General features: G+C 32.7%; 2 protein-coding genes across 2 annotated transcripts; one reads left to right on the forward strand and one right to left on the reverse strand.

Moving 5' to 3' along the window:
* The first annotated feature begins 3471 nt into the window (after positions 1-3471).
* Positions 3472-9193, forward strand: LOC111996310 (tetraspanin-3). The gene is made up of 2 exons (XM_024028268.2): positions 3472-4310; positions 8375-9193. The coding sequence occupies exons 1-2, from the start codon at positions 3798-3800 to the stop codon at positions 8717-8719; spliced, it is 858 nt and encodes a 285-aa protein (XP_023884036.1). The 5' UTR covers positions 3472-3797; the 3' UTR covers positions 8720-9193.
* A 1582-nt stretch (positions 9194-10775) lies between these two features.
* On the reverse strand, positions 10776-13656 carry LOC111996315 (tRNA-splicing endonuclease subunit Sen2-1). The gene is made up of 3 exons (XM_024028274.2): positions 13435-13656; positions 12338-13071; positions 10776-12226 (listed from the first exon to the last, which is right to left on the reverse strand). Exons 2-3 carry the CDS (start codon positions 13063-13065, stop codon positions 12055-12057), a joined length of 900 nt encoding a protein of 299 aa, XP_023884042.1. The 5' UTR covers positions 13066-13071; positions 13435-13656; the 3' UTR covers positions 10776-12054.
* Positions 13657-15508: the final 1852 nt, after the last annotated feature.

The following is a 15508-nucleotide window of genomic DNA, read 5'->3' on the forward strand; positions in this document are numbered from 1 at the left end:
TTGTCTCCGCCAGGGAATGATACGGCGAAGTTTGTGATGGAGAAAGCGGTGAGGAAGTGGCGGGTGGGGTTGTTGTGGTGGTGGAGAGAGAGCGAAGTGGGTGAGAGAGAGACGGAGGTGGAGGGAAGTGGGTGGTGGTGATGAGGAAGAGAGGAACGGACGGTTAGGATTGGGCTTGGAGAGAGATTGAGCAGAGAGGCAGTGAGCAGAGAGTGAGATTGAGAGAGATGAAGTTCAGAGATTTTAGATGAGAGTGAATGAGAGAGAGAGAGAGAGAGAGAGGCACGGTGAGAGTGAATAAGAGAGAAAGCAAGTGGCCTTTTTTTAATCAAAACCGGAATAAAATAATGAATTTTATTTTTAGCTTTGATGAACAATACACATCTATATATAGATGTGTACTGTTCATAATCATCTAAAATTTTAACTTTTGCCTCCACTGCTGCGGCATGATTTTTGTGTTTCTGGAGCTAAATTTTAGCATTATAGCATTATAGCTACACTGCTGTGAATGCTCATATAACCCAAACCCGCTAACGCTAGACATGGGATGCTTCTATTTTCTTCCAGTTAAGGAAATATTAATTAGGAACTTGCTAAGAAAGCATTTTTGGCTTCATCAATATATAATAAACTAGTATGTAGTCCTGTGTTACCGAACAAGAATGGATATATTATTAATTATGAGTTTATTCATATTTAAAATGCTCAGTTAAGTCTAAATTCATATTATTAATCAGAAAATTTTATTAACAAAACTTAGCAGTATATATATTTTACATAGAAAGATGAATCTTGGTGACAATGTTTATCCAAAAAATCCATTCACGTTTTTGAATTTTCAATCTCTATTGGTGATTGAAATTTTCGTAACTTAAAAAATTTAAAATTAAAAAAAAAAAAAAAAACCCTCAAAGTTGTACTGATTTTGTAGTTTTACAATGAGTCATTTTGTAACATGATGGATATTTGTGTGAAGAAAAAACCTCTAAAGTTCCATAGCTGATAAAAGAAATTCTCTTCAATCTCTTTTTATAGAGAGATGGGTTTGTGCATGTTTTTATACATCCTTCATAGTTGTATTATCACGAAGCAGGTCCACTGGATTTAGATTGGTACTACCGATTTCCAAAGTATGAGTGTTTAATGTGTTATTAATTTCATTTCATTGGCTTCTGCACATGACAGCAAAATTAAAAATAATTAGATTGTACATGTGTGTAGTAAAATTGGACTCCAATTTTAGATTCTAATTGAACAATTGGAATGATAATATATAATAGTAACAACAATAAGAAAATTCAAATAAAATTTCAAATTAAATTGTAACAATCTGAATAAAAAATTCTAGTAGAAAGACAGGGTGGAGTGATCCACTCCAGGAAGACGACCAAACTTTCGTAAATATAGAATAATAAATTTCTCTCCGGAAAATTTACATTGCTCATAACCTTTACCTTCACTGAAAATTTTAAAAACATAATAGCTCACATCTACCATCCAGACATCTACAGCTGGATCCTTTCCAATTCACGTGAGATTCCATTGATCACTAAGTTCCTTTGCAGCATACAAAAAGTATCATCCATTGCTCTACAACAGTGCTTTCTTCATTGTTATAGGTGCCAAACCTGAACAAAAAGCAAAATATAAGGATAATGAATTTTATGAATAATGTGCATCTAATCACATATTAGTAATTTATAATAAATGTAAAGATGCAAACTTTGTAAGTGAATAATAAACAAAACTCAGTGTCAGAACCAAGAAGAAAGCACTTTAATCCGAAACTTAGTGCAAATGTAAAGATGCAAACTCTGGCTTTGCTATTTTTTTTAGAAATTATGCAATGTACCCAAACCAAGTTCTTATCACCGATATTAATCTCTATGGTTTTCACGTTTGACTACAAAATCAAGAAAAAACTTAATTAGCATAATAACTCACTTGACCCGATACATAGAAGTGGTTTTAATGAGAATGAGCCCACATACATTTAGCCACATGATGCAAAATTCAACTTCAATTAACCCAAACTAAATTCTTATCACTTATATTAATCTCTTTGGTTTTCATGTTTGACTGCAAAATCAAGAAAAAACTTAATTAGCACAGTAACTTACTTGACCTGATACATAGAAGTGGTTTTAATGAAAATGAGCCCATATATATTTAGCCACATGATACAAAATTCAACTTCAATTTCAAATTTTAGACACATGGCACAAAATTAAAATTCTAATTTAGCGTGTACACGTGACACATAATTAGAGTTCTTTCCTTTTTGATGGTTTAACCTTGTGGCCCTCATACAACTAGTGCTCGTCCTCCTAGATCTAAGGTATGTCCTCGGAACCTTCATCAAGTGTGTTACCCCAATCTCCTTTCGAATCATAAGATCACTGCCCTAGATCAATTGTCAGATTTTAGCTCCTCGGCAATAACCTTGAATGCCTATTTAAATTGTTTTTGGAATCCCCCCACCCCCACTTTTACTTATAAAAAGGGGTAAAATATATTTAACACTTCTAAATTTTGACTAATTTGGTTCTTAAATGGATCAAAAGTTTTAAAAAATTTTGAACTTAACTAATACTAACTCTCAGGTGTTCGCTATATTTTATCCTATAAAAAAATAAAGAAAAAGAATGGATATATTGACTCATAGATTTATTACTTACACCATCATCGTAGTTACGGTTGCAGGATGTTGTCACTAGAATTATATGAAATTTGTACATGTACACGTGAAAGTGAAACTAACCATTGTGAAAATAAATTAGTCATTTATGAGTGAATGTCTGAAGGAGTTTTTTTTTTTTATGAGAAATTCATATTTCATCCATCTGGAAAGAGATACAACAGAGAAAGTAGACTACAACCAGAAGAAAAACAACAAACAACTACACATCCCTCACAGCCCATCTTTTGCACTTAATTATTCAAATATAATATAATAAATATATTTATCCTTCCTGATTAAAAATTTAAAAAGAATGGTTGAAGACAAAATTAATGACATCATATTAATCATTTTGGGTGTCAATATTCCTTCCTTAAGATGGTTGGTTTGGTGCTAACGGCGACTGGGCAAAAAATTAGTTGGCCCTCTACTAGTCAAATACTTGAGTCCCAAGTAAGAACAGAGAGTGATTTATAGAAGCAACGATGCATTTTACACAAACCTTAAAAAAATGAGCAATGGAGATTTCATCTGGAACTAGAATAGATTGATAGATTCCAAAAAAGGCAAACCGTTTTTTTCCAAAAAAAAAAATCTTCAAGCGTGCTTTTGCTTGGTTAAATGAATTAATTTAAATTTAGTCAAAGTAAAGAAATAATGAAATATCTCGGAATTAACCCCAATCTAGTCTGTACACGTTATGAGTTCACATGGGCTGACACCTCTAAATCTATTCTCAAATTAAATATAGTACTTGTATTCTTTAATGCTTCCTTCACTCAATCACAATCCCACTCGCAGTATGGTACTGTCACACCCTTCATGTCAAGCAAAAGCTGTGTTAAAGTTGGGGAATACACTCATAAACACTCGTTCTAGAAGTCACACCAATTTGTATCTACATAGACAGGTGTCCGTTTGATCACAGAGAGTACCACTGTTTTTTGTTTTTGTTTTTTGTACACACCCCCTGGCCCTTAGCCCATATAATAAGACCGACTCCGCATCCAACAACCCTTCATTATTGGTCATAACTTTTGTTTAGTATCAAAAACAGCGCTAGCTACTGATACAAAGAATTCAAGAATCAGAATCTGAGTGATAACCCAAAGAGATGAGAAATAGTAACCACTTGATTGGACTGCTAAACTTCTTCACCTTCCTCCTCTCAATCCCAATCCTTGGAGGTGGGATATGGCTAAGCACAAGAGCCAACAACACTGACTGCCTCAAGTTCCTTCAATGGCCTCTGATCATTATTGGGGTTGCTATCATGGTGGTTTCTCTAGCTGGGTTCGCTGGAGCGTGTTACAGAAACACTTTCGTAATGTGGCTATACCTATTTGCCATGTTCTTCATCATAGCTGCGCTTTTAGGGTTCATTATCTTTGCCTATGTGGTCACGGACAAAGGGTCAGGCCGGCCTGTGGAGAACCGGGCTTACGATGACTATTATCTGCAGGACTACTCGGGCTGGCTGGAGCAGCGTGTACAAGATGCTAGCTACTGGGCAAAGATTAGCTCTTGTATTAGAGACTCTAAGATTTGCAGCAAGTTGGGGAGGACTGTAGGTGGTATGCCTGAAACTGGTGATATGTTTGTTCGTAGAAAGCTCAACCCTATTGAGGTATGCTCTCTTTCAATATTTCCTCTTATTTTCTTTATTCGTTTTTATAAAATATACAGGAAAAATTGTCATTCATGGATGTCACAAATTATCATTTCCATAAAGAAGTAATAAATTCAACCCGTAACTTTGAAAAACATGAACCATGAAAAAGTAAATAGGCTTTTGTACTGAAACTCTGTTGGTTCTCTTTCTTAATTTTCAATTCATCTTATTTCTACCAAAAAACAAAATCTCATCTAAGTGAATTTTATTTTATTTTTTACTGTTTAATTTAAGTTCAGGTTTGATTTTAATCTTGTTTTTTTTTTAAAAAAAAAATTTAAGGTTTAATTGGTTGGGAAATTAAAATTAAAATTTATGTGGGTTCTGGGGTTCTCTTTGATAAATTATGAGGTTTTTTTTTTTTTTTTTTTTTTTTTTTCTCCAGCGAGTTCTAAATTTCTAATATGAGAAAAATGGGTTGGAAGGTTATGGGCCTTTAGGGTTAAAATTTATTAATGATTAAGGGCTTTAAAGTTATGGGCCTAACGTAGATTCACTTTTTGGTATTTGCCTTTCTCTCTCTCTCTCTCTCTCCTTTTTGAAAGCACATCTTCAATGTTAAAAGATATTGTAGGAATTTAATGTTTAAATCCGATGGAGGAAGATGACTTTTATGTTTATGTGAGGTTGTTCGGTTTTAAGGTATAAATCTCAATTAGGCTTAAAGTTCACGTGGTTATAAACCTCCATTTTCTTCCCAATTTTTTTAACTTTTTAGCTTTATCCGTTTAACTCTTTTTTATAATATTTTATTTAATGGCCCAGATTAAAAATTGTTTTTTTAACTTTCAATCACAGCCATTAATTAAGTGTGCAATACCTAGGTGAATCCATTCGAATCATCCTCAAAGATGCTCTGTTCCCATCATCACCAGTGTTCCTGGGCCAACTGACAATGACATGTCGGCCTAACTTCTTTTTAAAAGTGCTGTGTTTATCATATATATATATATATATTTGGCCAAACTACAATTTGTTCTCCAATAATAGAACAAAATAGGATTTGTAGCAAATGTATGTAGACTAAAACTAAAGTTTGTTTATTTGGGGGGTGTGTTGAAAAATGTGTGAATGAGATTTTTCACATTTTTTTCACATTGATATAGATTTAATGTGCCATGATAGGGAGGTGGCCCCATTCTGAAATATCTAAATTCTAAAGTCTAAACCCGATAATTATGCCTACAAGACAGCGCTAACCTTTTTTTTTTTTTTTTTTTGAGAGATTAGTTAGTTAAGTTAGTGAAACAAGAAAAACCAAAAACCTGTCGTTAGCTGATTTAGCAATCCAACAACCTTTTATTTTTGTCTTTAATGTTGAAGATTAATGCTCTGAGCAAGATATTAATTACAACAATATAACCCAGTGGTTGCTTTCCTCTCCTTATCTAGTTATCTTAGCCAAGAGATTTACAGCCCTCAAAATAAAGAGAGTTCTAGCTATGTTCTGTTTGGAAGTATTGGGTTGGTTAGCCTTGATTCTTAATCCAAATTCCAAATGGTTTTCTTTAGTGGAATATCCTTCTTTTTTTTTTTTTTTGGATAAAATATCATTTTCGTCCCTAAACTATCACAAAAGTTCGTTTTTCATCCTAAATTTTCAAAAGTTCATTTTTCGCCCCTGAACTATCACAAAAGTTCGTTTTTCGTCCCTAAATTTTTAAAAGTTCTATTTTCGTCCCTAAACTTTTCCAAACGTATTGATTTTTGTCCCTCCGTCTGATGGAGTGCTGACGTGGCTTTGACAGTGTGCTGATGTGAGAGGGACGAAAATTAATACATTTGGAAAAGTTTAGGGACGAAAATAGAACTTTTGAAAGTTTAGGGACGAAAAATGAACTTTTGTGATAGTTCAGGGACGAAAAACGAACTTTTAAAAGTTTAGGGACGAAAAACGAACTTTTGTGATAGTTTAGGGACGAAAATGATATTTTACCCTTTTTTTTTTCCTCTTTTGTTTGGTTGCTTGTTTAGGGCTATAAAAATAAAATGACAAACCTTAGTTACGGTATTTTATGTGTTATTCTTTAGGTGTTATTCTTTAGGTTCTTAGGATTCAGCCATGTGACTATTTAATTTTAAAAAAATACACTTTCGAATACATAAGTGCTCTACCTAAGTTTTGTCCAAAATAAAATATCTAAGGCAACTTGTTTGGTTGAATTGGAACAATTATTAACAGATATTATTTCATAGCTAGATGGCGAGGAGCCTTTCCTTCCCAAATCTCTCATCCCTACCTAAATATAAGTTTCAATAAAGTGCATCTTATATAATCATAAAAACATAAAGGGACATAAATGGTTGGTCCAAGCCTAAATTTCTATCACAACCCTTTTGATGGCCTTATACAAGAAGTTTTATTCTTACAATCAAAATTTTTTTTTTTTTGGAGAAATAATTCTTATAATCATTTGGTATGTGACTATGTGTGCAAGTAAAGATTTATCTATTAGTAAATTAGTTAAGAGTGTTCAGAGTAAATCAAATCTTGTTAGAAGAAAATTAAAATAAAATAATTATTAATGATGTCAAGAATTATATAGATTTTAACCTTCAATTCATAGGTATTTTTTAGTAAGTTTATAGTTACAACAACGAGGAGGGGAACCTAATTCTCTTAATTAAGGGGATTAAGTTATGCCACTGAATTATAAGACTCTTGACATTCAGCTCATAGGTATTAGTAATAATTTGATATGTGGAGAACAATGTATGTGTTACAGAATATGTATAAGTTTTATTTGATTCAAGGCTTTAAAAAGCATTCTTAAATTTCAACATAGAAGATTAAAATGAAATAAACATAAATAGATATGTATGGGTATATTGCAAATTTGAATGAAAAATTTGGGAATAAAAGAACAACTATACATGTCAAGTCAGTAGCATCTTATCTTATCTTATCTTAATATTATTTCATAAGATTTTATTAAAAAAATCAACTAATTAAATATTCGTATTATTTTTTTAAAATATTTGGTTGTGTTTTCGAAAGAAGATAGCAAAATAAATAAAACTATTTATAGTCCCATATTAATATAATTTAAACTTATTTTTATTTAAAGATTTTAATATACGCCCATACATGTTATATTCGACATTAAAATCTAATCATTTAAATCTTATAGAAATTTTAATCAATGAAAGAAAAACAATTGAAGATTGTAATAAAAATATAAAATTGTTGATATGTTACATAAATATTAAAACATTGAACTAAAGATATTTATTTTAATAATTTTATTGTTGTGTACAATGACAACTTTGCAAATTAAATAACCAATTACATGAGCATTAAAGTTTAATCAATTTGGAAGTGTTCTTGTATCTTTTTTCTTTCTTTTGAGAAAGAAGTGTTCTTGTATTAGTATATATGAGAAACGTTGAATTACGTATCATATACTTTTACTTATAGATTTTTATTTTTTGTTTCGTATGATACCAGAGTTGTTTATTTATTTTTATTTTTATTTTTTTTAAAATGTGCATCAGTGCATGTATCATACAGTATAGAATGCATATTTTCATAACCATGATTCAGTCATTTTCTTTTCATGGAGCAACAACACAAGATGGTTGTTTAGTCAGTTCATTCTTTGCCTTAATGATAGTTTAGTTATTCCATTCTTTGTCTTAATAATGCTGGAGTAGAACTAGCATATTTTTGTTGCTGAGTGTGAGGATCTTTATTGAAGAAAGTAAGAGAGAGTAGATGGGGGATGGTAATCTATCTCTATCAGAAACGAAGTGCTGGTGGCCACATCATTTGCAATCTCAAGCAGAACATTTTATGTTTTAGTTGCTTTTGTTTTAAAACAGACAAAATAGAATGATGCAAAACCAAAGGTGCTACTTTTTAGTTAGATGCTTCCAAAAGCAATTAGCATTAATATTTTTTACAAACAGATATTTCATGATTTATCTCTACAAAATACTATGTATGTGTGTTTCTTAGTACACATTAATTGTTGAAATACCAGCTGGTGTAACAATAATACCGTTTGGTCTTTGTATAGTCTGGTTGCTGCAAGCCCCCCTCAGACTGTGGCTACGTCTACAACAATGAGACGTTTTGGACCAACGGAGGAGGACTGGCAACCAACACTGACTGCAATAATTGGAGCAATGACCAAGGGCAACTTTGCTATTCCTGTAACTCTTGCAAAGCTGGTGTGTTGGCTAGCCTCAGGAAGAGTTGGAGGAAGGTCTCAGTGATCAACATTATTGTATTAATCATCCTGGTAATCGCTTATGTGATTGCCATTGCAGCATTTAGGAACAATCGTCGGATTGATAATGATGAACCTTCTGGCGAGGCAAGGATGACAAAGGAACGACCTAGTAGGATCCAGCTTTACTAAGATGGGGAGGAACAGGCACTCTGAAGCTTAGTTTGTAAAGGATTTATTTTGGGGGGTTTTGGTCTTTTACTTAAGGGCTGGTTTGTCATGGACTATGAACTTGTTAGGTTTGGTTTTGGAAAGGTGGTGGTATTTGTAATTTCATGGTGCTCTTTTTTATTATTATCACTATCATTTTAAAAGGGAAAGATGTTACTTGGTATGGAGATTGTGGCGGGATAGGATTTCATTTACCCGTTGTGAATTCATGTACATAAATCATGGGTAAGATTGCTCTAGTAGAACTCAAATTTCAGTTGGCTTTCCAGGACAAAAAGACCCAACATTTAAACGTTGTAAAGAAGAGCCTTGATCATGGTTTTTTGGGAAGCCAATCAATGACCAACATTTAAATATTGTAAACAAGAGCCTTGATCATGTTTTTTGGGAAGCCAATCAATGTGCAGATGCTTTAGTTAAGCTTGGAACTTTCAATCTTGTTCTTTTGTCATGCATGATAATCACCGCATGTGATGGAAACACTACTAGACTTTGCTAGGATTGAGCTTTCCTGATTTGGATCTGTTAATGTCTAATATATGCTCTCAGCAATTTTACAACATAGCGTAGGTGATAAGTATTTTTTTTTTTTTTTTTTTTTGAGAAGTAGGTGATAAATACTTGGTCTTAATTTGAGCTCATTACTTATGTTACTTTTTTATCAACCTATGACAGCTTGCTTTCTAGATTTTATTATGAAAATATTGTGCTCAAATCTTTATTCTTTTGGAATTGGAGCCCATTATTGGATAATTCCGAAATGATATATATTTATACCAAAATATTTGGATTTAATAATCAAATCTGAAAGAGAAATATTATATTTACAATATTTTCATAACAAATCATAGGTGACAGACTGATATTTAATGTTATGAATAGATTAATAAATAATTTAAGTTATGAATTCAAATTAAAACTAATAATAACTTATTATTTATGATTTGTTATGAAAGTATTGTGAATATAACACTTAATCTTCAAAACGGAATTCAAAACTATGTTGGGAGTTTTATGAATTTCATGAGACGTTGAGAAAATTGCTGGGGTTTGTTATTTACTTATTTTAGAACCTAGCGCCTGAGGAAGAATCTGAGAAATTGAACCATAAACAAAGTAACGCTAATTGAAGATTTGTGTAAAACTAAAAACTGGGCTACAAATTACAAATAACGAATCGCACTGGCGTTTGTGAATGGTATCTCGATAGAAGCACCAAATGTCCCCGGACCGACAGACATGCAACAAGAAGCACATGAGGATTCTGTTCACAAGTTTGTCGTTTTAACAAGCCAATGGTTGCATCTTACGTTAACACATGCATGCTTCAAAACTGAGAAACTGCTACAAGAAAGGACACAAACAGCCAAGAGCCAAGAGGCCTCTGATTTAGGATCAAACGGTTTCTTTACGTGCGGATGAAGAATCGAAAGAAATAGAACAGAGTACAAGGCAAGGTACATTAGATTAGATGACACCAATTCCATAATCATACACTTGGAATTTTCATTAGAGAAGAGAAGGAAATTGAAAAGGTAGCGTAGGGGGGTGAAGTTTTTAATGCAATGAATCCCCCCTCCCCTTTACCAGCAACTATCCTGGACAACTTTCACACGAAAAAAGAAATTAGGAATTTTTGCAGCCAGTGAAGGATTTGTAAGCTTGTCAAAATGTGGCACTGATACCTGTCCTTATAAATCCAATAAGAGCTGAGCTTGTTGGGGGTAGAAGTGCATCACTAAAGAAGTCAATACAAATGCATTTCCAAATTTCCCACAACATTTTCTTTTTGGCCAAAACTAGTTCTCCACATTTTGCTAACCCCAAATATTTTGTCCTGCAAAATTTATTTGGATGAAGATGTCTAAGGTACACACAAGCAACTTATCACTGGATTAAGGAATAGTTTCCTGAAATACAGGTAAACTCTCCCCATAGCAAATCCTATTCCCTACATCTCCCAGACACAGGTGAGAATGGGGAAGCCTACATTTTGATCTTATATTTCCCTAAGATATTAAAAAAAATGATGACTAGAGGTGTATTTACACTTCTCAATTGCTTACATTCATGACATAAAGATACAGGTTGTAGGCAATGTTCCTCCAAAATACTATAATGTACATTATGCATTTCTTAATACCTTATTCATTTGACCAAAAACTTCCATTAAATTTCTCAGACATCTTAGAACTAATTTCCTTAATCACGTCCCATAATTCAAAAATGCTGCAATTCTACCTCTATTATTGTAGCATGTATCCGAAGTTCAATAACGTCATGAATTTTCATTAGGAAGGCCATCCCTTCCAATCAAAGGGAATAGGAGGGCAGGAACATCCGCTTGGGAGAGAGGATAAAACCAACTCGTGTGCCTGAGTGCAGCCCATTCAAAAAAATATTCTTGCGGATTTACAAGTATCAACTACTAGACTTTGATATGAGCATCAATTTCTTGCTTGGACTTTCAATTTGAACAATTAACCCCATGCATTTTAGGTGTTGTGACAAATCAAAACCCTCCATGAAATATTCCAGTTAAAGGTTAAAAAATGGTTTCTGCCATGTCATCAATATTTTTGAACTACAATTATTACTACCCCTTATTATTGAAAAATAAATTAAAATTAAAACTGTTTCAACTTAAAAGAAACAAATATGGTTTGCCAAAACAAAAAGAAAAAGAAGCAAATCATTCTCAAAAAAAGAAAAAGAAAAAAGAAGCAAATGTTGATTATTGTTAAATAATCACTGAATCCTGCCTGATTTTCTCAATTATGGCCTAATTCTTAGTTCAAACTATTTCATTTAGAGTTTTATTGAGAAATTAAAAACAACTGAAAAAGATGATAACTCAGAAGCAAATATACCAAACTTTGTCATTTGTGGACTTGTAGTTCAACAAAATTGGCTCAACAAAGTGTAATTTAATAAAAGGTGTCATGCACTTAAATCTAACTAAAGAGATCAAACCAAAAACACTAAAAGAGTCCTTAATGTCCATAATAGAAACAATTTGCTCTGTTTTACATCTTTGGACGGTGAAATCCAATGGGCATTCGGTTCTCTTTCATAAAGTCTTCTTCATAATGGTATTTTAAAAAAGTACATATTGTTGACATGAAGAAACCATACATCAACCTTTAATGATAAAATTAATGGAATGTTTGATTTGTTGCAAACCTAAAATGTAGGGGGTTAATGGTTCAAATTGAAAGTCCAATGACTAAATTTACACTCAAGTCAAAGTCTAGAGTGATATGTGTAAAAACCTCAACTTTGTAACTCAAGAAATCTTAATTAGACCAAAACCAACTGCTTACTATAAAGGAAATCAAGGCAAAAACAAGACTAATACTAACTAGACTAAGACCTCGTTCAATTCCAACTAGGCCCGGCTTCAATTTCACATCATGTTTTTGAGTAAATTTGGTCTTTAAACTTGCTTTTCCAAGCGCTTCTTGTTGCCTGCACCAGCATATTAGGCATTAGACTCATTAAAAATACTATAGAAAAGGAAGAAGATCCATTTCATAAACTGAAAATACATGTCAAGTGGTGTGGAATATCAACACTTACTTGGTTCTGTTTTCCCGTATCATATTATCTTCACGGCATTGTTCTGGATGCCATCTTCTGATAGCTCGCTCTACAACAGTGTATTTTTCCAAACATGATGGAGAGGCAACATCATTACCATTGTTAGTGATCCTAAGAACCAAAAGTGTCTTCACAACACTTCCACTAACTCGAGTAGTGCAATGAAGATCAGACCACAACCTCAACCGGCCATTTCCCTCGTCCTCTCCTTCCGATAACACAAGCACAGCATATTCAGAATGGACCAGAGACGGGTGGTGCCGGTAGGCAACAAAATCCACTCCATAATTCAAACCTGACTTGACAACCCAATTCTTTATCCGAAGATGAGAATAAGCCTTGTAGAAATCAGGGAAATTCGGTTTTCGTGATATCATGCACAGCCATAGCTCTACATCATTCTTTGGACACTTATCATCACCTACAACCTTGAGACACTTTAACGAAAAACATAGGTAAAAGGCTTCTTCTAGACCCAGCTGAAACCACTCATTATCCTTTTCAGCTGTAACAATGCGTTTACCAAAACACGCACGGTCAAGAAGATCAGTTTGCTCTGGTTTTACAGCTATGAGTACAGTACACCCAGTGAGCAATCCATGAGCATCTGATTGAATTAGCGAAGACTGCAGCTGGGATACTATCTTTGACATGGGCTCTGCAAGAGCTTTAGCTTTGAAGCCCTTCCCTTTCCATCTGGGCTCCATTTAATGCTGTAGAAAGATTAAATAATATGCTAAGCTAAGCTAAATCAACCAAACTTACTAACATATAGGAACTTGCCAAAAACCAAAATAACTTAAAACACAGAAAGCCTTTTTACCAATATAACACAAGATTAATGGACTCCATTAAGCAAAATTTCTCACAGGCATTTTTACAAATACTAGGAATACAAATGAAAATTCTCCGAATGGCACAAGCATTTGGAATTTCAAAGGGCATGTAGTATTAGTAGTTTCTTATATGAACGTAAGAATAGAACTTCAAAGAATTTATTCAAGTATAAAATTTTCGTCATCTTAATGGTCCTAACTGGGTTGCACAGCCACAAAGAGAGAGGAAAAGAGCAATACCTGATATGGTTTGGCCAGAGAAGGGGGGCGGAGGTTTCTGTGGACGATGACGCCGTTGCCAGAAGAGGGAGGCGGCGTTGCGTGGAGGAGGACGACGGGTATAGGGCTCAACTAATCTCTCCTCCTCCTCTCTCTCTCTCTCTCTCTCTTACGCCGTTACGCGTTCTAGTTTCCAAATTCGGGATTTTGATTTGGTATTACCAGTTAAGAACCGGGTCAAGTATTTGGAATTAATGGATTTCTGATGTGTTAAATATATTTTTGTAATTTTTTAATCAAAAATATGCTAAGTCATTAGAGAAAGATGTCATGTTACTCACTACTTCATTAGTCATGTAAGTAATGACACTAATGGCAATTAATAAAATAATTAGTAATGCTCATTTTTTTTTTTAAAGAGAAATATATATCTACAACATTTTCATAATAAATTCTAAGTAACTTATGTTATTTGCTGTTACTAGTAGAAAAAATGTAATTCCAACTGTGAGTTCAAATTAAAACTAATAACAACTTACTACTATGATTAATAGAAGGAAAAAATTACACTTTATAACTTTAATCTATACCTCATAATACACTTTACACCATAAATTTTTGAATGCACGTTTTTTTTTTTGGTTAACTTGGACAGAAATTCAAAGTTTAGGTGAAAAGTGTAATCATTAATATAATTTAAGGTGGTAAACTATAAATTCTTATATGTTTTTAAGAGATTGAGAAGATGGACAATTTGATCTTTTCACGTGGTACCATATTTTTCCATCCAAGTTAACAACAAACTTGATATTAGGGTGCAAAGAGTAACAAGGATCATAGTTTAAGATGCAAAATGTCCATTCGAAAAATTTAAGGTAGAAAGTGTAATCAATTGTATAGTTTAGAGTGATAAAATGTAATTTTTCTTAATAGAAATATTGTGAAAATGTTGTAAACGTAACACTTCTCTTTTTGAAACTTGAGAACTAATAGAACTCATTTAAAACTTGAGTAACCAATTGCATCATTTAAGTAAACTTCAAGGATTAATAGTATATTTTGATCAAATTTTAATTTTAATATATTTATATTTGGGTATTAGTGAGGATTCTTTTATTATACATGTGGCATAAGGGATGGTATCCATTTGTCACAATTATAATTTCTAAGACCTAATTTTTATTATATAGTATATGATTATAGATATTGCATTTTGTAACCTTTGTTAAACATTGCAATGGGCAAAACTACCACTTTAAGACATAAGGTGATTTTGACCGTTGGATTTCTAAATTATTCATTGAAAACAAATATAGAAGTCCTAAGAATCAAAATAATATATTATATGCTTAAATTGAACCACCAAATTAAAAGTTATAGTCAAATGAAAGTTTAACCGTTAATACAAATTTCTATGATTAAGACTAAACACATGTGATTGTAATTGATTCTTAGAGAATTAATTCATTTAATTGTCATGTGACATAATCCCATTAGTCTGGGTTTAGGAAAAAAAATGTTGGAAAAAGTAGTTTTACATCTCATACAAAACAAGCATCGAAAAATTAATGATCTACATTATTCACATGAGATAACATGGAATGTCTGAATTTTAGAAATAAAGAATAGAAAAGTGTACCTTGATGTAGTAAAATTCAAAACAAATAAGAAGATTGAACTTGGGAAAACCTTGATCTTCACCCTAATTCCACATAAAGCCAAGATATGTGGTCTCTCAATCAGTTCTAGACATTTTTTCTTTTCTCAAAAGCTTGTGTTCTTCCCAAAAACAAATTTTTTTTTCTCAAAAGTATAAATAACTAACAGGGCAGCTATTTTATTTAATAACTTTTATTAAATAATTAACTGATTATCTAATTGTGTTGACCTTTTATGACAACTCAATTGGGTTAAGGGTTATAGTGTGTGGCTTAGGATGGGACCAAATGGACAAATAAAGTTTTAACTCTAATGAGCTTCCGGCTTATCCGTCAATTTTTTACAGGCCCAAAGTTACAATTAATGATATTTAATAAAACTATAAAAATAAAATTGCACTCTAAGCTTTATTAATAAAATTATATCACCAGACTTT

The sequence above is a fragment of the Quercus suber genome, unplaced genomic scaffold, assembly GCF_002906115.3.
Source record: "Quercus suber isolate HL8 unplaced genomic scaffold, Cork oak 2.0 scaffold_316, whole genome shotgun sequence".
Lineage (NCBI taxonomy): Eukaryota > Viridiplantae > Streptophyta > Magnoliopsida > Fagales > Fagaceae > Quercus > Quercus suber.